Genomic DNA, 27,306 nt, shown 5'->3' with positions numbered 1-27,306 from the left:
TGGCTTATGATCAGTAAACAAACTGGATCTCGATGTGTCACCTGTGGAGCTTGTTTACAGAGAGCACTGCGGCTACCAGGAGAATTTATGAAGTCAAGTTCTCTGTCAGGGGATGTGTTTCAGCAATCAGATTTTATAGCACAACTCAGGGACCACACCAAACAATTGCAACCTCAACCAGCATCACACCATGGCATGTGTCTGTCCTTCGTGTACAAGGAATTGACAGACAGCTCCCATGTGATGCTCCATTGGGATGGTGTGCAACCAGACCTCGTGCTGTCTTACACCAGACCCCACCACATCCTCTCAAGCACTGACAAGATCTTAGACATCCTGCTCAATAATAAATGCAGCACAGTCTTTATTGATCGAGTCAAACCTTATTTTTTATTTGAGGATGCCTCCGAGGCACCTCTACCCGACCACCTGCTTACCCCATCCAGTATGACCACCCAGCAGCCTTCCAGCCCACTTGGGCCACAGCCGCCATGCCAGATTGGTCAGGCCGGCACATCCACTTTCCCTTGTGATTCCTGGACAGCGTTGAGGCCATTGTTGTCTGGCCGGAAAATAAGTCATAAATGTATCAATTCCTCATGATAAATGTTCTTGTTCCCTTTATGCCACTGTTTATTGTGTAAATGAGGGTAAGAAGAAAAGCCATGATGAAATAAGTTGCCAGCACACACACGTCACACACATTTAATTTGTGGCTGACTTGCAGCAGTGCAAGACTTGCCTCAAATATTATGAAAAGTATAGATTTCTACTCACCATAAAGATGACACATTGAGTTGCAGACAGGTACAACAAAAAGACTGTTAGGCATTGGTTTTTAGGTCAAAGCCTCCTTCAGAAAGGAAACACACACACATTCATGCAAGCAAGGACACCTCACGCACACATGACTGCTATCTCTGTGTTTTCCAACCAGAATCCACAGATTACAGTTTTGCTCACTGTGGGGTGTCACTTGCAGTACCACCAATCATATCAGGTGATAAACTACATGACTTCTTTTTCTGTGTAATGTTTGGCTACAAATGATGTCCCCTCAGCATTCTGTCTGGAGTAGCAGGAGATAGTGGCCATGTATGCATGAGGTGTGCTTGTGAATGTGTGTGTGTGTTTTCTTTCTGGCCAAAACCTCAATGTGTAACAGTCTTTTAGTTGTTTGTTGTGCATGTCTGCAACTCAATATCTCATCTGTATGGTTAATAGCAATCTATCCTCTTTGTAATATTGTTGATTTTTCCAACCTGGACTTTTCATTGTTTGATTTCACCTCAAGCACAGGAAATCTGACAAATCAATAGTGGCAGAGCACAGTCTAGTGAACAAAATATTATGTTTGAGCATACTCATATGACACTTTTGGCTTCATATGACACTTCTGGCTCATACTTCAAACTATTGGGATTATGTGATTAAAGAAGCTGCAGAAATCACTTGATATGAGAGGTGGTGCTGCAGGTCATCTATCAGATGCCATCCTTTTGCCATATAGGTGGGAAATTGGTCTGTTTCATAATAGGCAGACTTTTCCCTCTATTGGTGGGGAAGTCATCACAAGCTTGGGATTTTATTCTTGACACTGTATATTAACTGAGAAAATTTTAGTCAGTGGCCATGTATGTGAGAGTTAGGCATATATGAATATGTGTGTGTGTTTTTGGTTTTCTACATCTGAAGAAGGAATCCATCTCGTAGCATAGTCTACTTTTAAATGTGTCTGTGTGCTGCATCATTTCACATCATTGTATTGCATTGTATATTTCCATCATTTAACATATATTTATGGCGACTATCGACAGTTACAACATCAATAGTCTCTGCAGCTTTAGCCTAAGCTCCTTGGTAGGACATTAGTCAGCTCCATCTTGTTCTCATGTACTGTTGTTTATATCTCTTGCATTAGTATATCATGTAATAAAACCTCAGTCTTACAAAACACTGCTGAATAATTCTGTTCTCCAGTGAGTATATGACCAGATTTCCCCACACTTTTGAAACTGAAAGATGCAATTCAGAATCAATTAGGTTGTAAACTGATGTGACACTATACATCCACATGCTGTCATCTCCGCTATCTTGATGACTGAGAACTATCCGATCAGAACTTTTCAAACAGTCACTTACAAAACCCATGTTTCATGATATCAATACTGTAAGCAGAGTTATGGGAACTATGTAGAAAAATGAGTGGAATAAATATTTGATCCATATCTTTTGTGACCTTTTCTAGGCAGTTGTTTACTTTTTGAGATATGCCTCTTACTTAACCAGGCACAATTTATTTTAGTAACAAGTATCAGTCTTGCATTAAATTACATCTTGGGATGACAAATTTAGAACATTACATCACATTCTGAAATACCCCAAAAGTAAAAGAATCAACAATAACCCAAAAATTGGATCCCTTAATAATCTGAAAAAAAAGAATGGTTGTGTGAATTACCAGAATGCTTTGCAAATTAACTATTTACCTTCCTTCCTGTTGAGTCAATGACTATGCCATCTGCTGTCTCCAGACCATCATATATAACGGTCTCAATTCGTCTTCCATCAAGAGTAGCTTTTTGGATTACATCTTCTGCAGTATCTGTCCAATATATCTCACCTAAAACAATTATTAATGCAAGCATTCTGTGAAAACTGTAACACAATGAATGAACATATTGTATTATTACTAAACACTTGCTTTAAAATGGAGACTCTTGCATCTAATGTTTTTGTTCTAGATAATTTTATGTTGGGACATAACTTAAAGTCATTACTGCATATCATATGACTGTGTCAAGTAGGGTATTTCTTTTCTGGTAGTTTGGACATAACATGGCTTTCTTTTTCTCCAGAGAAGTCAATATCTTACAAACTGGGTGTTTACTTTCAGCTGAGTTTACTTAAAATGGCATTACATTTCAATTTTTATGGATTAAGTCTGGAAGACAAATTGATATGAATCTTAGGGGAACATTAACTTTCATATTTCTTATTTATTTCCTTATTTGTTCTCTGAATCATTTTTTGTGTCATATGTACATATTATGCTGCAGTGGATAAGAACATTATGGTATGATTTGATGGTAGATGTTTTTACATGATAAGTCTGAGATGAAACAATTTATTCAAACGTGGGAATACAAATCAAGGCTGGACTTTTATGCATACATCAGTACATGCCAATACAGTAATTACTCATTACTAGTATTGATTATATCTACCCACTCCCACTTACAGAGACAGACAAGCTTCTGAGTAAGATAGTTACAACCTGTATTTTTCTATAAGACTCAGAGCTGTGGTTTATTTAATGAAACATATTCTGAATCTGCTTTTCCATTATTCTTTACACCCAGCAGAAAACTGATTTTTACTGTTAGGGAATTCATATTCACTTAAACACATCTGTATAAAATCCTGAAGCATAAGAAAATTTTATGTCCAAACTTATTATAGTGACACAATATTGATTATTTGTGTTGATATGCTATTGTCCATTTGAATTTTACAATTTTAAAGTAACAGTTTCACAGTGTTTGAACACAGAAATTTAGCAGTTCCTGACTCATACTCTGGCACTGTATGATCATATTTCGATTAAATTTGGTTATGTTCCTTCTATCACATTCTGACATTTCCAGAAACACAGAGATGGCAGAGTGGACGAATAAATGATTTTTGGAAGAGAACTCTGCTGGTATCTGTCGGCTTTGCATTGTACATTGCCTTTCTGGTTCCCATATTAACAGAATGATTTTTCTAAATAGGAACAAACTGTATGTAACAATCCCTGAGAGGGTTAGTAGTAAAAAAGGTAATATGGACATATAGCTAAATATGCATGGTGTCTATGTTAAAGGGCATTTATTAATTCATCATGCCTGTACAGTACAATACAATACATGACATGTTGTGCTGAGATGACCATTACACAAAATGTTAGTAATGGCCTCCAATGGCTTCTATGATGCACAAACATGATGCAATAGTGACTGATGCACATGTTTTAAAGTGCGAAACTATCACCAAATGCCATCAAAGGCAGCATGAATACATTGTTTCAGCATCTGCATGTATGGGACGGGCTGTTCACACATGACTTCTTTTATGTGCCACCATAGATATAAATCTACAGGATTAGGTCTGATGACCAGGTGGGCCCTGCAGGTAGACCACGTTCTCCAATCCGTCGGCCAGGGTACATGTTGTCAGAATGCCTGTGAAAGGACTGGAATAGATGGCAGTGGGAGTGGCACTCCCAAACCCTTGTCTCATGGATCATAGCCCCGCAACAGGCCTAAATGGAAGGCCTGTCTCATACATCCTCCCACTAAAACACCTACTTGAGTCCTGCTCAAGCATTTCCTACCCCATCAAAGGTAGGGCCATCTCTGTAAGCAGCCATGTTGTCTCCAAACTAAGCTACAAGCATCGTGCTGCTTTCTATGCATGGTGACAACCTACAAGCTGCCCATCTGCATGAATGGCCACTACCGAACTGTAGCCAAGAGACAGCTGGACCACATAGTTGCTGAACATGCCACCTAACATAATGTGCTTCGATTCAATGACCGCTTCAAAGCCTGCACCATCTCCTACCAACACCAGATTTTCTGAATTGGGCAGGTGAGAACTCTTGTTAAAACATATCTTGTGTTCCTGTAACCCTCCTGGCCTCAACCTTGACTAGTTCCTGTCATTTACTTACCTATCCCCTCTCTGTTCTGTTTCCAGCACTACATGCAGTTCTATTCTGCCAATGCACCCACTACTCTTTTACTCTTCTCTACTTCTTTCCTCTCCCCTCTTTGTTTCCTTGACACTGTACCTAACAGCCCTATACTGTTCCCACCACATCCCTGTACGCTCTTAAAAGCAGGACAGGGTCTTCCCCAACCCCTAACCTACTATTCCTACCCCTTCCCATCTCATGCCTCCTCCTTACCCCTATCACACACACCAGCAGATTGTTGATTACATCAGATGCTGCAGCAGTTGGACCACAGTGCCTGGAAACAGTGGCCATGTGGGTTTGAGTTGTGCAAGTCTGAACTGGTGCATTTTTTCTACTTTGGGAGAAGGGCTTTACCCGAAAGCTTAACTTTTTTAGCAGTCCTTTTCATTGTGCCTGTCTGTAACTCAACACCTTCTCTATGTGATCAGTAGCAACCTATATTCCATGTTGTTATGCCAGTCTGGAGTTTCCATTGTTTGACTTAGTAACTCAAATTCTAATATTCAGCTGAACAATATATATTAGCATAATAATTCAAGTTAAGGTCTATAATGGTGTAGCACTGTAAAACTGCTCCTGGTATTTCAAATGCACTACTAGTTTAATTATTACTACATAATTATATACACTTTTCTATTATACATTTTTGTCACATCATTGTCATTCTAGCCTGTAAGACTTACTTCTTCCTTATCATAACAAAGTATTTCTCAAATGTATCAACAGAACACATATCAAAATCAAATAAAATTAAAATTAAATTTGCTCTTAGTGCGTACAATGTGTCACTTGACATTTCACTGAATTGATAGGATGCTGGTATGAATTTCTCCACGGGTATGAAAATTTAAGAAGGTGTTTTTTTTTTTTTTTTTTTTAAATTAAGTACCAAGCAGTTGTTGGAAAACCAATGGAAACTGGAATAAATACTGAGATTCCAGGGCTACCATTTATACAATGGAGGAAATCACAAATGAAAGATGTTCCATTACTGCTCTGTAGTTGTCACAACTCAGGCCATGGAGCACAATGAAACACACACATATCACTCATGACAACATCCAATATTTACTTAATATCATTGTGTTCAGGCATATACCTTTATAGTCACTTAAATGTCACAATGTTTCACTGAAAATAAAAAATTCCAGTTGGGTGCCCAAGATGAAGAAACATGTCCACATGATCTGCTATCTGGTGTTTAAATTCATTTATGGTGAATGCTGTGGATGCTATATCAACATTCCCCATATGAGGACACCATACCAGGCTACCTTGTACCCTGCTCTGTCATGCTTTCAAACCAAGCCATTTGTGGGGATGAATATGTACACTCATCAGGTCAGGGAACCTTTCGCTATCATTTAGGTAAGTAATGGTGATCCTCATGCGCCCATGCAAACCTCTGTCCTGTGCAATACACTGTGGTGTCGATAGGTCATATCAACCTCAATTAACACCATCTTTGGACTCTTTATTGTCTGCTGAGCCTCCATGTTAGTTTTTGGTTCTGTTCTGTATCTCAAGCTGTGTACACGTTTATGACTAACTATGAAATATATCTCTATGTGGAATTTAATGGGGATAGTTATTGCATCTGTCCAATAATCGTATCCCGTTCCCATACTGGTGATCCAGAAGTTTCTACGTCTTCCGTGACTTCCGCACCGGGTGTTGTAAATCAACAGGTTATGCACACGATGCCATGGCTACTGCCCCCAACACTTTGTTTGAAGATTTGGAGGCCCTACTACGACAACCAAGCCATTCCAATCCTTCACTAATGGCCAGCTCTCCACTAATTGACAGTGATTCGCAATCTCCAACCAAGTTAACCTTAAACTTTGTTGTTATACAATGGTCTAGTGCTACACCGTTAACTCAAACAATGGGCTCAGGTTTTGTGTCACCGGGCTGTGCTCGCCAATATGTGAAATGTGAAGCGGATAATTTTCAGAACTATGTAACTACTGATCGATCATGTAATGTTCAAAGTGATTTACATTCACACACATACTTTGACTCTCAACGGGCTGCAACGTCAGTTACAGTCGTGCCGTGTGCAGTGCCGCCATTTGTGCAAAACGCACATGCTATCAACCTATTCCGGTTTTGCCTCACTTACAAACTAATGATGGACATTTTCATGCACCAAATTACTCTTGCTCACCCACCAGACCTATTGCTCAGTTTTTTGACCATGTGGGCTCAAGCACATCTTACGGCGCTTTGGCTTACAGGAACGTTTTACTGCAACAATGTGATCTTCAGCAAGTTTCACTGGTGATTTATAGTCTGACCACATGGGGTGTGTTCCCGAAGTGCACAGAAAACTCACACTGTTGTCACATGAAGCACCAAGCTCCCCCCCTCCCCCCCCCCCCCCCCCAAAATGTGTGGGAGGCCCTGATTCCAACCGTTCAGCCGCTCGCCTGTCCCACAGTTCTGCCTGTGTCTTCCGCGCCAGCCTTCCACATGATTTCTGAAGTGGACAATTTCAAATCTGTACCTCTAACCTCCGGTCCAGTTTACAGGACTGCCACACGTGTTGCACAACCATTTGTTTCCACTCCTACGGTACTGACCATGTCAGCCACATTGTGTTTTCACGACACGTCAAGGACAATGCAACCCGCCATTGCTTCAGACATGCTTGCCAATAAATAACACACCAATGCCTATGGTGCCAGGCTGCAGTACAACCCCTCCTACCACGGACCGGCAGGCCTTCCAAGATACACCAGAGGCACCTTCGTCCCCCCCCCCCCCCCCCACCCGGCCATATGCCAAAGCTACCCCCTTTATAGGAGGACAACCCCATATCATGGTTTGCGCTTGTGGAGCATCTGTTCAAGTTACACATGTGTCCAATGACAACTCTAAATTCCTATGTCTCGTCACACACCTCCATGATCACTCAGACTTAATTTGTGATCTACTCCTCTTGCCACCAACTCCACCAAAGTAGGAGTTCGCAAAGAAAACAATATTGAACCGACTTGCCTGCTCATCACAAGAATTAATCATCAAGATCTTGTACGAGGAGCACCTGGGGGACCGAACTTCATCACAACTCTGGCGCCGCCTTCAATTACTTGTGAGTGAACATATGATGCTGGACATTACTCAGTGGGCAGTACAGTCTGCCAAGTTGTCTACCAACCTACAGATTCACCTGCTACCGCAGTACTTCAAGTCAATCAGCTCTTGTCTTCGCATCACAGACCAGCTGTATGCACTGCTACAACACCACCGACCAACACACCACCCACCACTGTTTGGCACAACTGCTCCTGTTTACTGGCCGTCCCGGAACAAATCAATGAGGACAAGCCTCCTCCCCTGCCACATTCGCCATGACCATCACATCCGGTTCATCCATATTGTTGGTACCACAAGATTTTTGGCGATGCTGCCAAAAAGTGTTGATTACCTTGCCAGCACCCAAACACTGACCACAGGATCTAGAAGACGCCATGTCCTGCGGGGAACCTCACAGGCGTCCTCACACATTGCACTCCATCCACTCGTCCACCCAGCCGAGTGGTCATTTATATGTGACCGACATTTCAAAGGCTCATCTTCCTATTCGACACAGGCACCGACATGTCTATCACACCCACATTGTTGGCTCCTCCCACCTTTTCACTGATGAGATCACTTCTACAAGATGTCAACGCAACAATGTTACAAACCTTAGGCTCTGTCAACGTTATGGTGCACCTATCTCCTCCTCTGTGTTTTCTGTGGACTTCCTACATCACCAACATCAACGAACCAATTCTTGGTATGGATTTTTTTTCACATTACAAACTCTCTTCAAACGTGGTTCAGGCTCAGTGCTACATCATCCCACTAATACTCAGATACCGTGCACCCGCACTTATGTTCCACATTCTGTTTCTCTTGCAACATGTGACTTAGTACGCGAGTGCTTCCCTCTCACGGGTGCACAACTCTGCTGGGAAAACAATGAGCTGAAACAATGAATAGCACACACTTACAATGAGCTCGTTGTGGTTCGTACCTCGCTGCTGAAACTGCAGTCCACAGTGCCTCCACCTAATCATGTTTCTCCTCTGTGTTTTCTGTGGACTTCCTACATCACCAACATCAACGAACCAATTCTTGGTATGGATTTTTTTTCACATTACAAACTCTCTTCAAACGTGGTTCAGGCTCAGTGCTACATCATCCCACTAATACTCAGATACCGTGCACCCGCACTTATGTTCCACATTCTGTTTCTCTTGCAACATGTGACTTAGTACGCGAGTGCTTCCCTCTCACGGGTGCACAACTCTGCTGGGAAAACAATGAGCTGAAACAATGAATAGCACACACTTACAATGAGCTCGTTGTGGTTCGTACCTCGCTGCTGAAACTGCAGTCCACAGTGCCTCCACCTAATCATGTTTCTCCAGCAGACACCAGCTCGGACACTCAGCAGGTTAGTCCAAAAACATTAATTGCGTGTGACGATTTGCATCCGGTAGACATCGCACCCCTGACACACTCGCGATGTTCAGTGCCATGTGTTTCAAACAGTGCTTCTAATGACAGTCATGCACATGATATGACCATGACCACTGCACAGGCAGCTGCCCCACGTGTTGATAAACATTCCCCCTCTCTTGCGCGCCAGCCACATGACTCAGTGACCATCACTGTTCCCTGAATGGCGCCAACGCCTCTCTCGCCCATGCTGGTTACCCAAGGCAAGGCTGACAACAGACAGTTGCTGTATGTCCTGACCCGCTCTGCACTGAGCAGACAGCCGACCTCTCCAAAGAAGCGCATGCGGCGCTCACGTAATAGGCGTGTGACTTTCGTGCTGCCTTTTCCCACTCACTCTAACGGTTATGCCTTGTCACGCCCCACTCATCCAAAAACTTCATGTCAGGACATTGCTCAGTCTCATGTGCAGTTCTCAGTTTCTTCCGTCACTGACGGAATGACACATAAGATAGTTACCACTGACGGCCCTCCTATTAGGCACAAGGTTAGATGCCTCAACCTCATTAAGTTGCACGCGGCCCGGCAGCAAATTAACAAACTTTTGGAGGCAGGTGTCCTGCAACTGTCAGGCAGCAACTGGTCTTCACGATTCACCTCGTCATCAAACACGACGGTTCTTTCCAAATGTGCGGCAACTGCACATGCTTAAACGCTCGTACCGGCATGGACAATTACCCAGTGCCAAACATAAATGATTTCACTCATATATTATCAGGCACCACAATCTTCAGTGTTATTGACTGTAAACATGCCTATCACCAGATTCCAGTAGCACTGGAAGACATTCCAAAGACAGCTATTATCACGCCGCTCAGTTTGTTCCAAAACGAAAATCATTTATCCCAGGTCCTCCAAACCTTGAACTCAACTTGAGGTCAACAAGGACAAATTCCAATTGCGCCAGTCTTCTGTCACATTTTTGGGTTACACCATCTCCACAGATAGAATACAGCCTCCCAAATGCCGCACGCAGGCCATCACATCAATGCCGCCTCTGGCTACTTACAAAGAACTCCGACATTTCTTGGGTACAGTAAATTACTACTGTCGGCATCTGCCTTCTGCCACCACCATGCACGCCCTGCTGACAGACTCATTGTCAGGCAAACAAACTTCAGGCCTTAAACCAGTTTGCTGGACTGAACCTATGCTGGAAGCCTTCAAGGCTCTAAAAACTTCCTTAGCTCACGCCGTGGCACTCGCCCATCCCATCCCGTCGGCCAAGTTGTTCATCACTACGGACGCCAGCACATCGCAGTGGGGGTAGTACTACACCAATGCAAAGGCAACATGGTTTCTTCACTTCATTTCTTCTCTAAAAAAAAAATGTCTACAGCTCAGAAGAAATATTCCGCTTTTGATAGGGAACTTCTGGTGGTCTATGAAGCTGTCAAACACTTTCACCCCAACGTTGAGAGACATTCCTTCATCATCCTTACTGATCACAAACCGCTAGCAGACGCTTTCTGCAACCTTCCTGAGGACCCACCTCCTGAGCATTTCTGCCACTTTAATTTAGTCTCTCAATTCACAACAGACGTTCACTACATCAAAGGCACAGAAAACATCCCCGCTGATTTTTTCTCGTGGATCGATACTGTCTCACGCATCATTGACTTATCAACAATGTGGCCACTCTCCAGGCCTCTGATGAGGAATCTCATGCTCTCCTCGCAAATCCTCAAATATCTCTTGTGTTGGATGAGGTGTGGTGTTAGTCTTCTACCGGCAACCTGCAGCCGTTGCTCCCACCCACGATGCGCTGGCAAGCCTTCGACGCCTTGCATAACCACACTCCCCCTGGCGTCCGGGCCACCACACGGCTCATACCTGAGCATTTCATTTGGAAAAATATCAGTTGCTCGACCACCATCAACACCGACCAAGGTCGGCCGTTTGAGTCTGCCCTGTTCACTATTTTATGTAACATCTGCGGCATTAAAAAAATTCATACAACAGCCTACCACCCGCAAAGCAACGGGTTAGTTGAACGGTGGCACTACACCCTCAAAACTGCCCTCAGGTGCCATGACTGCCTCTGGTCTGGGTATTACTCGGTCTCCGTTCAATCTTTACACCAGACTTACAGGGAACCATCTCTGAATTCGTTTTTGGGGAGAACCCAGTCCTACCACGGAACTTATTCTGTCTCAAGCACCCAATGATTGTCCCCCCTCCCTGGAGTTCATTAGTCACATGCGCACTCACTTTAAACATGCATGGCTACACCCGCCTATCAGCCGTTCCCCGCCGGACACTTATGTGCCAACCACACTCAATACTTGCTTCCACGTTATGCTCAGGGATGATTCCATTAGACAGCCCCTGCACTCACCCTACCTCGGCCCCTTTAAAGTACTCTGGAGTGGTGAGACAACATTTGACATTATGGTTAAAGATCGTCCTCAAACTATTTCATTGCACAGGCTCAAACCTGCTTTCATGGTATTCAACGCCCCTATGCCATCTCAGTCGGACCCTCCTGATTACTTTTCCACCGCAGAGCCTGAAAATACTTTGTCTCATCCTATGGCGCTATTTTCTCCAACCCATGACTCATCGTTGCCATTTGCAGGTTTCCAGGCACATCGCAATCCACCCTATGTGTGGGTTTTGCCACCACTTCACCGACTGCGAAGACTCACTCACTCACATTCAACCCGTGCTGCAACGTGCCATCACGCCGCATGGACAACGTGTCAATCATCACCTTCGATGACAGTGTGCGCGTGCTCCTAACAGACACCGTGGCCTCACCTCACGCGCAGTTATATGTCAGGGTAGTGCATGACCTGTCACTCCTCCGTGAGTGCGGCCCATCAGAAATTCGCGTGTTCATCTCCTTGGACGGCTCAATCTGCATCCGGGGTGGGCATGACTGCACCACACTGCAGGCCATTCCAAACACCTGCTCTCAGGCTGGCCGACGCATCATCCGCCCCCACTGCTTGACTAGCTATGAGGTGGACCTGCAGCCAATCACTCCGCCTGTGCACTCCGCCTTGACCAAGATGGAAATTCCGGCTGTGCGCCTGCCGCCTCACACCACTACTACTCGACGCTGATATGACCTCCACTGAAGCCTCACAGGTGGTACTCCATACTGTGGTGAAGGGGGGAGGAGAGGGGGGGGGTCTGTGTGGTATTGATAGGTCGTATCGACAATGATTAACACCATCGTTGGACTCTTATTGCTCTGCTGAGCCTCCATGTTCTGTATCTCAAGCTGTGTACACGTTTATGACTAACTAAGAAATATATGTTTATGTGAAATTTAATGGGAATAGTTATTGCATTCGACCAATAATCGTATCCCGTTCCCATAACATCATTTGTGGAGAGACTCACTTGGGAGCAATAGCTAGGACATCTGGATTATATCCCTGCCCCCTCATGGTTTTCGAGTTCCAAACTGGTAAGTAACCTGACAAAATGTAACCTGCTATTACAAGATGAAATGCCTTATAACAACCATCACTATTCTAATGTCGTTGGCTGTGGTAATAATAGCTACATCCAAATTACAGTAATCCCAACAGTCATTTGACATGATTGTCCACGATCATTTTCCATGATGAATTGTTTTACTAAGATGCTATCTCTTCGTTGTGGTATATCTTTTTAATTCTGCTGCTAATCATTGAACATCTGCCACAATACTAATGAGAAATCATATTAATATGTGATAGAAAAATGCTTTACTATTCACCTGCTAGGGAAATGAGAGAGTGAGAGAGAGAGAGAGAGAGAGAGAGAGCGACAGGCAGACACTGATAAGCATTATCAATCACAGTGTATTGACAATCATCCCAAAAATAAATTACAATAGGTTAAATTTTTTAATATATTTTTTGTCATATTTATTAAACTGATTCAAGATATTTTTCACAAAGTGTATGAAGCTGTATTGTCATTATAGTGAAAACAAACCTGTTTTTCTGTCAACATCAACAGCAATTGCATTCTTCAAAGGTGGCAGTGGTAGAACCACATCGACTACATATGGGACATCTAGAGAAATCTGCCGTATATCAACACGATGTGCAAATATTAATGAATTTGTTGGACCATGGGCACATGTCCTCTGATCAGGCTGCCAAAATAAATTGTAAAATTAATGTTGTACACTTCTGTGATTATGAAAGTCTTGTTTATGCAAATAAGTTGCCAGTGCTTACCAGAAGTTTGATACCTATTGGACATGCACAAGAGAAACGTCTCGGTGCAGGTGCCAGAAGACAAAGATGACTGCAGCCACCATTCCTAACACGGCAGGATGACTGCACTGTTTGCCTACTACGATGAAATACTCTAACATCCATTAATCCAGTTATTCCTGATCTGCAAAAATTTAATACGTAATAAAGTTATCAGAATAAAGTGTTCTATTTCCACTATTACTACCATTATGCAAAATTTTCATTTCTTATTCTATGATAAATTATCATTCAATCAGTTAAAATGTGTTTGTTTAGGATGATGATTTCATTGTGAACTGCAGTTTAATTATATGGTATATCTGATGAGTATGTATAGTCCAGATAAAATTTGTTTTGGCTGGGCTTGATGAAGATGACTATATTAAATATTAAGAAAATGCTATGCAAAGTTTGCTTTTTTTATGTAGTGTACAATGCTAATTCAGATTTTAAGAAGATCATTCAAAAATAAATACATACCTACATAATTACACAGTGAGATGTCTGATGTTTTTATCTCATGAATCATTAGCAGTCCCCCCTTTCACACACACACACACACACACACACACACACATGTATGTGCATTTGAAGCTATAGATCTGTAGTCGAATACAGGTGTATTTCAGAGTCACAACTATGCTCAAAAGACTGATGTTACATTGAAGGCAGCATTACTTTAGCAAGACAGCAGTACTGTCTTTACAAGTGAGAAAAATAAACTTAACTGTTTTTACTTTTTCAGTATCCTACCAATGAACCAAAATCTGCTACATGCTTCACTTATTACTGAGCCCATGTGATAACTCCTTTTCATATACCCACAATTTTTTACATTCAGGTATTTGACAGGTTGACTGATTTCAGTTGTAACTCAATGATACTGTAATCATATGATACTACATTTTTGCATTTTATGCACTGGACCCTATTTTGCCTCGTTTCCTACAATTCAGATTGAAGTTATGTAGATTTACTCTGGTCAAAAGGTCTTCAACAGACTTCATCTGACATAAGTGAGAAAATAGGTATCTTAACTATATCAAATTAAAATTAAAATTAAAATCGTAACTCATAAGCCATTCCCTCAAAAAATTATCTGATTATCTTGATTCCAGGGTTGAAAATTCCTGTTAGCAACTTGCTAAGTCTCAATGTTCATCATTAAGTTGCATGCAAATCTGTAATGTACTCTCAACAGATCTCTGTTGTACTGATGTATGTAACAATTTTCCCTGAAGAACACCTTTGTAATCAAGTAAATATCACAACACATATGTAAGATAAATAGCAGTTATTAAAATAACTTAGAAAGCAGCAGTTTTTTTTTCTTTCAAAGTTGCTACTTACCTTCTGTTTACTAGGTTAAATTTAGCTGGAATAAGCATAAATAGCATTAAGTAGTTCAGTGTTAGTTTATTAATAGTTAATCTAAATGATTAATGGAAAATCTCATATAAGATGTGAAACAAATACTAACAAAGAGATAGAGGGGCTGGCCAGTACTTACCTCAGCTCAGTACAGCCGATAGATACACATAAAACAGAACTGAAAATTTACATTCCTAGCTTTCGGAACTTTGTTCCTTCATCAGGGAGGAGAGAGGGGAAAAAAGGGAGGAAGGGAAAGTGGATTCAGTTACTCACAACCCAGGTTATGAAGCAACAGGGAAAGGTAAACAGGGAGGGTAGCAAGGATGGAGGCATGGTTGTCAGAGGGAAGCCAAAGATATTCTACTGTAAGTACTGTGCCAGCTTCAAACCAAAGAGGATGCATACAGAAGTAAAGAGGTATATAGTATAAAGATAAACACAACTATGTAGGATGAAAAGATGCGTGAATGGCTAAAGAGGAAAGGGAAAGAGGAGAAGACTGAAGAGTGAATGGGAGTGAGGTTGTTTAACGTAGGTTCAGTCCAGGGGGATGGCGGGATGAAGGGATGTGTTGGAGTGCAAGTTCCCATCTCCGCAGTTCAGAGGGACTGGTGCTGGGCGGGAGAAGCCAAATGGCACATACGGTGTAGCATGTTCCTAGGTCCCTAGAATTATGCTGGAGGGCATGCTCCGCTACTGGGTATTGGGCATCTCCTAGGCGGACAGTTCGTCTGTGTCCGTTCATGCGCTCAGCCAGTTTAGTTGTTGTCATGCCGATGTAAAAGGCTGTGCAGTGCAGGCATGTCAGTTGATAAATGACATGTGTAGTTTCACACGTAGCCCTGCCTTGAATTGTGTATGTTTTACCAGTAGCGGGGCTGGAGTAGGTGGTTGTGGGGGGATGCATGGGGCAGGTTTTGCAGCGGGGTCGGTTACAGGGGTAGGAACCGCTGGGTAGAGAAGGTAGTCTGGGAATATTGTAGGGTTTAACAAGGATGTTACGGAGGTTAGGGGGGCGACTAAAGGCAACACTGGGTGGTGTGGGGAGAATTTTGTCAAGGGATGATCTCATTTCAGGGGTTGACTTGAGAAAGTCATATCCCTGGCGGAGTAATCTGTTGATGTTTTCGAGGCCAGGATAATATTGGGTGACAAGGGGGATGCTTCTGTGTGGTCTGGGGGTAGGAACATTGTTGTTGGACGGGGAGGAATGTATTGCTGCTACACCGTATGTGCCATTTGGCTTCTCCCGCCCAGCACCAGTCCCTCTGAACTGCGGAGATGGGAACTTGCACTCCAACACATCCTTTCATCCCGCCATCCCCCTGGACTGAACCTACGTTAAACAACCTCACTCCCATTCACTCTTCAGTCTTCTCCTCTTTCCCTTTCCTCTTTAGCCATTCACGCATCTTTTCATCCTACATAGTTGTGTTTATCTTTATACTATACACCTCTTTACTTCTGTATGCATCCTCTTTGGTTTGAAGCTGGCACAGTACTTACAGTAGAATATCTTTGGCTTCCCTCTGACAACCATGCCTCCATCCTTGCTACCCTCCCTGTTTACCTTTCCCTGTTGCTTCATAACCTGGGTTGTGAGTAACTGAATCCACTTTCCCTTCCTCCCTTTTTTCCCCTCTCTCCTCCCTGATGAAGGAACAAAGTTCCGAAAGCTAGGAATGTAAATTTTCAGTTCTGTTTTATGTGTATCTATCGGCTGTACTGAGCTGAGGTAAGTACTGGCCAGCCCCTCTATCTCTTTGTTAGTATTTATTAATAGTTAAGTTTTTATGTTTCTAAAAGTAGCTTCTCTTTTGTTGATGTATATCTTGACTCGTTACACATTCCTGAAGGTTCTCCTATTTGATGGGATCTAAGAAACATAATGAATGAATGAATGTACATCAAGATTACACCCCCTCCCCCACACACACAAATCACTAAATGAGAAGGGAATGTCTACAGAAAGTATCCTTCAAAATAAACCAGTCAATAACGATGAAGTGAACAAATTTAGGGAGATTTAGAGAGACCCAGTAGGGAATTCATTCCCCCTTGTGCATGCAGTCATTGACATTCTGAGTCTTTGGAATTGAATTTAGTTTTATTTCAAGATTCATGACATTTACTGAGTAAGTACAAGCTACAACAGTTAAACTTCAAAATTTTGGCACATGCAATGTAAGGACTTTGTTTCTGGTGCTGAGGGTCACAGTACAGAACTTAGGATTATTAAGCAGTTGGCTTGTATAGGCTTATAGATTTCCCAGTTGAAGTGTGTTTTAGTGAACTTTAAATTCAGAGTGAATGTAGTCACACACTGGACTTGAATCTCAGAGTAGTGATGTGAGAAACAACTTTGATTTATCTTGCTGGAGTTTGTTGGGCACCAAAAATAAACAATCCCATGTGGCAAGTGAAGGTTTTAATAGGAACAGAGTTCAGTGATTTTTCTCATGTAGGATGCTATGATTGAATATCCTTCCATCTGAGGTCATTTAAGACTAATATTAATGAATATCTACCAGGAGTCATGAACATCTACATACGACTTGGATTCCAATTTGTGTGTGTATATGAACAACAGTAACAACTGAAGTTTATGTTCAGTTATCTGCTGAGAAAAGTATGCAGAGTTCTAGTCATGAAGTTGGCATGTATGAGGAAACTTTGGACAGGAAACCAAAATGCTGACTGGAATACAAATTAAGTGAAATAGATTACTATGGGACTTTTTATCTGTGTGGGGCTTCAGATAATCTCTCACATCAGGTTTACCAATTTCAGAAACTGCCTTAAGCAGCCTCTTCTAGTGGATGAATGATATCATAATTATTCTAGCCCCCCCCCCCCCCCCCCCCTCCGTCCCTTTCCTATCAAAGCTCCTTTAGCAATTGAGACTTCACATAACACTTATATGAGGGCAACATTTTATTATAGTGGACTGTTTATCATACGCAATATCTTCAAGATGTAGAGCAACTTCCTCCCATCAATTGCTATGATACAATCAGGTGCACAATAAGAAAAACTGTGTGTACTTTCCAGATGTGTTAGAATTTATGGCTGTGCTTTTATACATTTAATTTCATGATTATACATTCCATTCTTTAGTAACTAAACAGAAAGATAAAATTCACAAACCTGACAACACTCCTGTTTTGGCCAGTTAGCTGGTCAGCCATATGAATACTTGCAGTCTCCCAATCGGTCCAGTAGATTTTGTTCTCATGAACAGCCAGACCGAAGGGATGGGGGATATCAGTATCTAGGAACAGACACATTAGCTAGTTATTCTGTACATAGACATTCCTTAAAAAGTCGTATGTATTTAGAGGGGTCCTTAAAGTTTGATGGTCACACAAAACTTTCCAGTACACATATTACTGAGATACTGCCATTACATTAAAGTTCTCTGCAATAACGCTGAAAATATTGTGAATGTAGTGGTGCATGAGGATAATTTGATGATAATTGACAGATTAACATTCTAAAGAGCATATATCAACATACTGATTAGAAAAATGAGCTCAAGATTTTTGACACACTGAGTCCATATTAATAGTTGTACGAGTAAATTCTGCATAGTAAGCTTAGAGTGTCAAAATTGGTACCAAAAACTTTTAAGAACAGTAACAGTAAAGACACGTGCACAATAAGTACAAAGTAAATAAAAATGATAAAACTCTCCAAATAATTATACACGCACAACACCATGAGTTCAAGGATATGAAGCACCCACTGAAACAGGGCATTTGGCCCTTCAAAATAAGCTTTCACAAGACAGCAAAGTGTTAATTCAGTTAAAACTGGGCATTGCGAATTGTTGCAGCATTTTGTCTCAAAGAGAGAATTTTACTCAAAGCAGAGTATTATCAGTAATCAGAAAATCAAAATTATCTTTAGAAATTCTTTAATGTTTATGATGTTTTATCTTAGGACTCGAAGTAGGTAAAATCAGTTAGTTACATAGAAAGCAAAAACTAGATGAAGCTGTAACAAAAGTGAGACAAATCATCATCATTACAAAGGATTTCATCATATCTGTCAATTTTCTCCCTCAGAGGACTCGGTCCATATGTTGGTCTTTTTTTTAAGTTATAATTTCTAGCAGAGTGTTCACTACTATTAATTCAAATGACAAGTTAAAACTAGATTCTAAACTGAGACACAGATTCAAATCTTTATTCTTGCAGCAAACTCTAATAACATCTCAAAGGCTCATCCAGCATCAGTTATTTTCTTCTACAGCTCCTAATTACCTAATTTCTAGCAGACCGAAGTTGTACATTGTATCTTCCACAAAGAATACTTGTATGGCTCAGTTAATAGATGCCACCTAAAGTGAGGATAAAACAAAGAACATCATTTCAGCATGCAGTTTTTATCTTTGATACAGGTCAACATATTTCTGGCCACTTAGCTTTCCTTTCTCCTTACTTTCCTTTGCGATGGACAGTTTCTTTGGTAGTCTGATTACTTCAAGTTTATGGCATGATCAATCTATCCATTCAATAGTAAGTCACAAATGCATGAAGATGGTTAAATTATATGAACATGTGGGTCCTGAAAAGGTCTGTCTGACTTCTTATATTTCTTTTCTGACAGTTAGGTCTCATCTTATCACTGTTGCTTTCTTAGCACAACCCAGGGGTAAGGTGTAGGATAATTAAAAGTTATACATATGAATGTGAAGCAATGTACAGTCAATCAACCATGTGACTGCTGACTGTCCCCTTAAGCATACAAAGGAACAATAATGGCCATTCACCACACACTGAATAATGTGGTCAAATGGATCAGGGAATTAGATCTGAAGATGTAAGATAGCCCCATGCTTGTGACCATGCACATTTCTTTAAAATGTTGTGTGAAATCTTATGGGACTTAACTGCTAAGGTAATCAGTCCCTAAGCTTACACACTACTTAACCTAAATTTTCCTAAGGACAAACACACACACCCATGCCCGAGGGAGGACTCGAACCTCTGCTGGGACCAGTCGCACAGTCCATGACTGCAGCGCCTTAGACCGCTCGCCTAATCCCGTGCAGCATAAAATGTTGTATATATGTATTTGTTTTCATCATACTGTAAATAAATAAATCAATGTATTTGCTTCTAAATGTTATTAGTTTTTTAATGTCTTCATTACTTACCCTTATAAATTACCAGATGAATATTTTGCTACTGTTGTAGGGGCTCATAATTATTATCACCAACCATTTTAACTCACTGCTTGAGGAATAAATAATTCATGCAGTTTTCCTGTACCACAAGTTACAGTGCTATACAACAAAGTATGTCCTGTCAGTTCCCTGATTCATATGCTGTTTCACATGAACATCTTCCATAAGGGTATCTTTAGTCTGTTTGTCTGGCTAGGTGCCACATCCGTTCCATTTAAATTGATATTGTGGGATTCTGGGTGGAATATAACAAGGGAAGAATAAATGTAACCACACATGGTGCAGTTGAGGAATGTAGCAGAAGATAAGCACATAAACAAGAGAATACTTGTAGCAAAGCTTTCAGACAATGTCCTCCCTCAAGTGCCAGGACACTGTAGCTGCATCTGTGTGTGTATCTGTGAGTGTGTGTGTGTTAACTCTAAGGTAGAACATTTTATGGAAGCTTAGCTATAAGTTCAGTCTCACTGAAATGCCTGCTTACCATTCAATGCCCTAATTACGTAGTGTGTGGTTACCAAGAATTTTTCCACTGCTTTTATTTCATTCATTTTTAAACTTTATAGGGCTCATTATGAAATAAGCAAGTCCTACATTTTCTATTATACATCCAATTAGCTTGTTATTCCTTCTCACTGCCCCCAATATATTTATTTCCAAGGAATGCTTAGCACACACAAGTTGAATGTGTCATTGTCATTGGTTGGAACAGTTAGCCCACATTGTTAATATAATTTCTGTTTTAGGTATCTAGGAAATTTACTTTTGACCATGACTCAAGTTTCTGAGTTGAAAGTTTTAAGTTATTCAGTATCCCCTCATCATTTTCAGTTATTCTACATACATAAATTGATTACCTGTCTCAATTATTATGCAGTTAAATCTTCACTACCTTTCTTTTACAGTGTTAAAAAGTGTTAATTTTTTAGCTGCCTAACCCTTATTCTTAGAATCTATAACTATCCTGACGTCTGAGACACCTGTTCCTCTTTAAGCTTCCCCAACCTAACCCTCTCTTCTCCCTGAGGAACAACCTGTTAGTCCCAAAACCTAGAAAATGTGTCACATTTACTTCTACATGTCAATCGGAAGTACTACATATTTTGCCTCTTAAATGTAAGTACAGGATGGCAATTCTGTCTCAGAATTTATTAATAACAATTATCTGCATGCCCAGAGTTGCGTATGTATTTATTCCAATCCTCTATTAGTCCATGTCCTCCCCCCCCCCTCCCATCTGTCTCCATCTCCTACTCCCCTCCTCTCTATCCATATTCTCCTCCCCCCTCGCTCTCTCTCTCTCTCTCTCTCTCTCTCTCTCTCTCTCTCTCTCTCTCTCTCTCTCTGTACATCTGCTCCTCCCCCTTTGTCCGTCTCCTCCTCTATCCCTATAACTCCATCTCCTCCTCCATCTCTATTTCCTCCTAAGTCCATCTCCTCCTCACTCCCTCTAAGTTCACCTCCTCCTCATCACCTCTAAGTAAATCTCCACCTCTCCCTCTCTTTCTCCATATCCTCCCCCTCTCTGTCCATCTCCTCCTTCTCCTTTCTCTCCTCCTCTTTCCTTTCTTTCCATTTCCCCCTCCCCTCCCCCTCTCTCAATCTCCTTCTTGCCCCGATCTGTGTGCATCTCCTTCCTACCCCCCTCTCCGTGTGTCCATCTCTTCTTCTCACTCCCCTCTCCATGTTATCACCCCTACCCTCAGCAGGAGGTTCTGGCACTTACCCCAACAGTATTTCTTCCCAGATAGTTTGTAGTATGTCTACCAAGTTTGGTTGCAATTGATTCACAGGTTTAGGAGGAGCTTTTTACCCACAGCTGTCTCCAAGTACACACATCACACGTTTTTAACATATTGCACATAAGTGTGTACACATATTTCACTGGTATCTCTAGCAAATTTCACTCTGCAGTTTCGTTTTCATGCATCTCAATACTTATGATGCACATCTTGCAAATTCTGTGTCATACAATGATATAATTTTGCAGGCAGATTCAAGAATACTGTCTGCAAAATGTACTTTGAATAGTTAAGAAATATAAATTAAAATGTCATGCCTGATGCAGCAGTTTTACTGCATGAACAACGAAAATGCATTAAGCAGTAAATTTTTTCTTTTCATCATTTTGTGGGGATTGTCAGCAAGAAAAAGTTTTGTAAATGTTTGAAATTATGTGTAAAATTTATTGCAAGTCGCAAAGTTCTCTCATTATTAAATACTGGATAAATAAAATCTGGGTGTTCGCTTGTTGTGGGCTACACATCTTTTTCACCCTCCCCCACTAATCCCTTTGATATGTAGATGGTTCTTACTCACCTTAACGATAGTTTACAGACACTGAGTAATATGTGTACCGCATTTGGTTAAATTCAGTTCAGTGGTTTAGGAGGAGGTGTGGAACATACCTACACACAAACGAACATTAATTTTTATAATGTGTATGGATTCAATAAATCCTACAGAATTTCAATCATCTTACTGTTCCAAATCATCAGTTGACAAGTTCCCTATGAAAATTTATTCTGTTTCGCCTTCACAGTGACAGAAGGAGAAATGATTTACACTATCCACCATTCAGCCTTAGTGAGAAAAAGAAAGGAATGATGTGTAGGAGGGGGTAGGGAAGAACGCATGAGGAATGAAGGGGTTAGAAGGAAAGTGCGAGGCAGTACCGAGAAAGACAGATGTCTCAGCAGCTGGACAACAAGATAAAAGGAGTTCTCAGGGGTACAGCATATGAGATAGAGATAGATAGATATTTGTAGATAGAGAGAGAGAGAGAATGGGAGAGGGAGGGAGAAGATAGGAAGGTGGAGACAGAGAGGGAGAAAGGGAATAGAGAGAGAAGGGGACAGGGTTGAAAGGGGGGAGGGAGGAAGAGACAAAGAGAAAGAGAGAAAGCCTACATAGACAGGGAAGGAGGAAGAGTGAAGGGAGAAGGCAGTACATGATTTGGACAGGGAACAATGACAGAAGAGAAAGGGAAAACAGTGACTTGAGGCAGTGGCCAACATGTTAGCAGAGGTTTAGGCCAGAGGGGTTGCGAGAATGCAGGATATGCTAGAGAGACACTTCCCACCTCTATAGTTCAGAGGAACTCGCGCTGGAATGGATATCAAAGTGGCTAATGTAGTGCAGCAAATGTTACATCCATTTCAGCTGTGGTGCACAGCATGTTTAGCAACTGGATGGTCAAGTTTGCACTTTGCCACTGACAATGTACATTCATGAGAGTAGACAGTTGGTCTTTTATTGCACAGGAAATGCCTGTGACTGGACTGCAGGAGGAGGTAGAATGAGTGCATGGGACAGGACTTACACCTGAGTTGTCTACAAGAGAATGACCCATGGGGTGCAACAATGGAAGAAGGATTGGAATAGGGATTGACAAGGATATTCTGTACATTGGGTGGGGGGGTTGGTTGTTATGCAGAGGATTTTGTGTAGGATATGTCTCATTTCATTGCACAATAAGAGACCTCCAAACTCCTGGTGGAGGATGTGGTTGAGCTTTTCAAACCCAGGATGATCACAAGAGCACTTTCTGTTCTTCCTACTCTCCTGTTACCACCACTCTCCCCTCCCTCTCTCCCACTCCATCTCTACCATCGTCTCTTCTCCCTTCCTAGCTCTTCCTCTCTCTATATCTCTTACATACTCCACCACTTCAAAACTCCTTTCATCTTGTGCAGCCACTGAGTCATCTGTCTTTCCCACTTCAAGTTATCTCACTACCTCCTCCTAACCTTATGCGTCCTTCCCTAGCTCCTTTTCACATCCATCAGCCTAGGCAACTGCTCTCTAAAAATCAATGTTGCCATGTCTGTGGTAGTGTGTGTGTGTGTGTGTGTGTGTGCACCTTCTGCCAAAAGAAGTGCCAGAGCTCAAAAGTAGTTAATACCATGTTTTAACAAAGAGATAGAGGGGCTGGCCAGTACTTACCTCAGCTCAGTACAGCCGATAGATACACATAAAACAGAACTGAAAATTTACATTCCTAGCTTTCGGAACTTTGTTCCTTCATCAGGGAGGAGAGAGGGGAAAAAAGGGAAGAAGGGAAACTGGATTCAGTTACTCACAACCCAGGTTATGAAGCAACAGGGAAAGGTAAACAGGGAGGGTAGCAAGGATGGAGGCATGGTTGTCAGAGGGAAGCCAAAGATATTCTACTGTAAGTACTGTGCCAGCTTCAAACCAAAGAGGATGCATACAGAAGTAAAGAGGTATATAGTATAAAGATAAACACAACTATGTAGGATGAAAAGATGCGTGAATGGCTAAAGAGGAAAGGGAAAGAGGAGAAGACTGAAGAGTGAATGGGAGTGAGGTTGTTTAACGTAGGTTCAGTCCAGGGGGATGGCGGGATGAAGGGATGTGTTGGAGTGCAAGTTCCCATCTCCGCAGTTCAGAGGGACTGGTGCTGGGTGGGAGAAGCCAAATGGCACATACGGTGTAGCAGGTTCCTAGGTCCCTAGAATTATGCTGGAGGGCATGCTCCGCTACTGGGTATTGGGCATCTCCTAGGCGGACAGTTCGTCTGTGTCCGTTCATGCGCTCAGCCAGTTTAGTTGATGTCATGCCAATGTAAAAGGCTGTGCAGTGCAGGCATGTCAGTTGATAAATGACATGTGTAGTTTCACACGTAGCCCTGCCTTGAATTGTGTATGTTTTACCAGTAGCGGGGCTGGAGTAGGTGGTTGTGGGGGGATGCATGGGGCAGGTTCTGCAGCGGGGTCGGTTACAGGGGTAGGAACCGCTGGGTAGAGAAGGTAGTCTGGGAATATTGTAGGGTTTAACAAGGATGTTACGGAGGTTAGGGGGGCGACTAAAGGCAACTCTGGGTGGTGTGGGGAGAATTTTGTCAAGGGGTGATCTCATTTCAGGGGTTGACTTGAGAAAGTCATATCCCTGGCGGAGTAATTTGTTGATGTTTTCGAGGCCAGGATAATATTGGGTGACAAGGGGGATGCTTCTGTGTGGTCTAGGGGTAGGAACATTGTTGTTGGACGGGGAGGAATGTATTGCTCGGGAAATGTGTTTGTGGACAAGGTCTGCAGGATAGTTGCGGGAGAGGAAAGCACTGGTCAGGTTATTGGTGTAATTGTTGAGGGATTCGTCACTGGAGCAGATACGTTTGCCACGAATACCTAGGCTGTAGGGAAGGGAGTGTTTGATGTGGAAAGGATGGCAGCTATCAAAGTGAAGGTACTGTTGTTTGTTTGTAGGTTTGATATGGACAGAGGTGTGGATGTGAGCTTCAACAAGATGAAGGTCAACATCCAGGAAGGTGGCTTGGGTTTTGGAGAAGGACCAGGTGAAATTCAGATTCGAAAAGGAGTTGAGGTTATGGAGGAAATTAAGGAGTGTTTCTTCACCATGAGTCCAGACCACAAAGATGTCATCTATAAACCTATACCAGGCCAGGGGAAGCAGCTGTGTCTTCAGGAAAGCCTCCTCCATGCGGCCCATGAAGAGGTTGGCATAGGACGGAGCCATCCTGGTTCCAATGGCCATTCCCCTGATTTGTTTGTAGGTCTGGCCTTCAAAAGTGAAGTAATTATGGGTGAGGATGAAGTTGGTACGTGTGATAAGGAACGAGGTTTTTGGAAGATCTTCGGGTGGGTGTTGGGAGAGGTAGTGCTCAAGGGCAGAGAGACCATGGGTATGTGGGATGTTTGTGTAAAGGGATGTAGCATCTATGGTGACAAGAAAGGTTTCAGGTGGGAGAGGAGTGGGAATGGATTTGAGGCGTTCTAGGAAGTGGTTTGTGTCTTTGATGTACGATGGGAGTCTGCGGGTGATAGGTTGTAGGTGCTGGTCTATCAGAGCTGAGATACGTTCGGTTGGGGCTTTGAAGCCTGCTACAATGGGACAGCCAGGATGGTTCTGTTTGTGGATTTTGGGTAATAGGTAGAAGGTAGGGATACGTGGCTCAGGTGGAGTGAGTAAGTCTATGGAAGCCGTTGTGAGGTCTTGTGAGGGACCTTGGATTTTTAGGATTTTTTGCAGCTCAGTCTGGATGGAGGGAATGGCATCCTGGGTAACAGTTTTGCAGGTTGAGGTGTCAGAGAGTTGACGCAGTCCTTCTGTCACATACTCCACACGGTCAAGTACGACAGTTGTGGAGCCTTTATCCGCCGGGAGGATGACAATAGAGCGGTCTATTTTCAGCTCCTTAATGGCACGGGATTCAGCTGGGGTGATGTTGGGGGTTGTCGGGATGTTCTTCAAGAAGGACTGGGAAGCAACACTGGATGTGAGGAATTCCTGAAATGTCTGCAAGGGATGGTTTTGGGGGAGGGGATGAGGATCCCTTTGAGAAGGCAGTCGGAACTGTTCTAGACAGGGTTCAACACTGGGTCTAGTATTTGGGGGCTGTCTTTGGGCAGTGAAGTGATATTTCCAGTTGAGGTTCCGGGTGAATGAGAGGAGATCTTTAACCAGGGCAGTGTGGTTGAATTTAGGTGTGGGGCTAAAGGTTAAGCTTTTTCATAGAACAGTTGTCTCTGGAGGAGAGAGGGATCTGGATGAGAGGTTTAGGACTGAATTGGGACTGGTGATATGTGGCATTTGACTGTGGTTATAGTTGAGATTTGGTCTGTGTGGGGTATGTGCTGGGATGGGAAGATTGTGTAGGGTGGCTAGGCTAGGTTTGTTGGCTATGAGGGGGGTTTGTTGAAGGTTCTGTTGTGGTTGGTGTTTGTGAGGGATAGGGAGAGGGACCCCACTTCTTAGGTGTTGCACTAGCACTGTGGATAGTTTTTTCAGGTGGTGTGTGGCATGGAACTCAAGTTTGCAGCTGGCTTCTAGGATGATGTTCCTGAGTGTGTTCTCCAAGCAAGGGTTTGAGAGGTGGAGGACTTTGAAGAGAGATAGGAGCTGTTGGGAGTGGTGGTTACATGAAGTAGTGTAGAGATTCAGGACAAGTTGGGTAAGGGCTAAGGATTGAAGGTTCTGGAAGTCCAGGAGAGACTGGTGGAAGGAGGAATTGCACCCGGAGATGGGAACTTTTAAGGGAAGCCCTTTAGGGGTAATTCCAAAGGTTAAGCAGGACCGGAGGAAAAGCATGTGGGATTGCAGTTTGGCTACAGTGAATGCATGTTTCCGGAATGAACGTAAATAATGTAGTACAAGATTAGGGCACATAGTGGGTAACTGGTGGGTAGGGAAATTAAATAACTAAAGTTGAAATAGTAATCATGAGAAGGAATAAAACACGGAGGGAAGGACGAGAAGGAAAGAAATTGTGTTGGTAATGTTCAATACCAAAGGAAGACCAC

The 27,306-nt window shown here is 42.4% G+C and overlaps 1 protein-coding gene across 1 annotated transcript in view; it reads right to left on the bottom strand.

The window, feature by feature from the left end:
• Positions 1-27,306, bottom strand: part of LOC124789608 (low-density lipoprotein receptor-related protein 4) — a 618,985-nt gene that overhangs the window by 122,277 nt on the left and 469,402 nt on the right. Inside the window, exons 18-21 of the mRNA XM_047257023.1 lie at positions 17,980-18,103; positions 13,438-13,600; positions 13,190-13,352; positions 2,490-2,623 (exon numbers count right to left, since the gene is read on the bottom strand). Coding sequence (XP_047112979.1) covers positions 2,490-2,623; positions 13,190-13,352; positions 13,438-13,600; positions 17,980-18,103 — 584 coding nt within the window. The remainder of the gene's footprint in view (positions 1-2,489; positions 2,624-13,189; positions 13,353-13,437; positions 13,601-17,979; positions 18,104-27,306) is intronic.

This window comes from Schistocerca piceifrons, chromosome 3, assembly GCF_021461385.2.
Source record: "Schistocerca piceifrons isolate TAMUIC-IGC-003096 chromosome 3, iqSchPice1.1, whole genome shotgun sequence".
Lineage (NCBI taxonomy): Eukaryota > Metazoa > Arthropoda > Insecta > Orthoptera > Acrididae > Schistocerca > Schistocerca piceifrons.
Note: the sequence above shows the minus strand (reverse complement) of the source record. Positions and strands in the feature narration are given on the sequence as shown.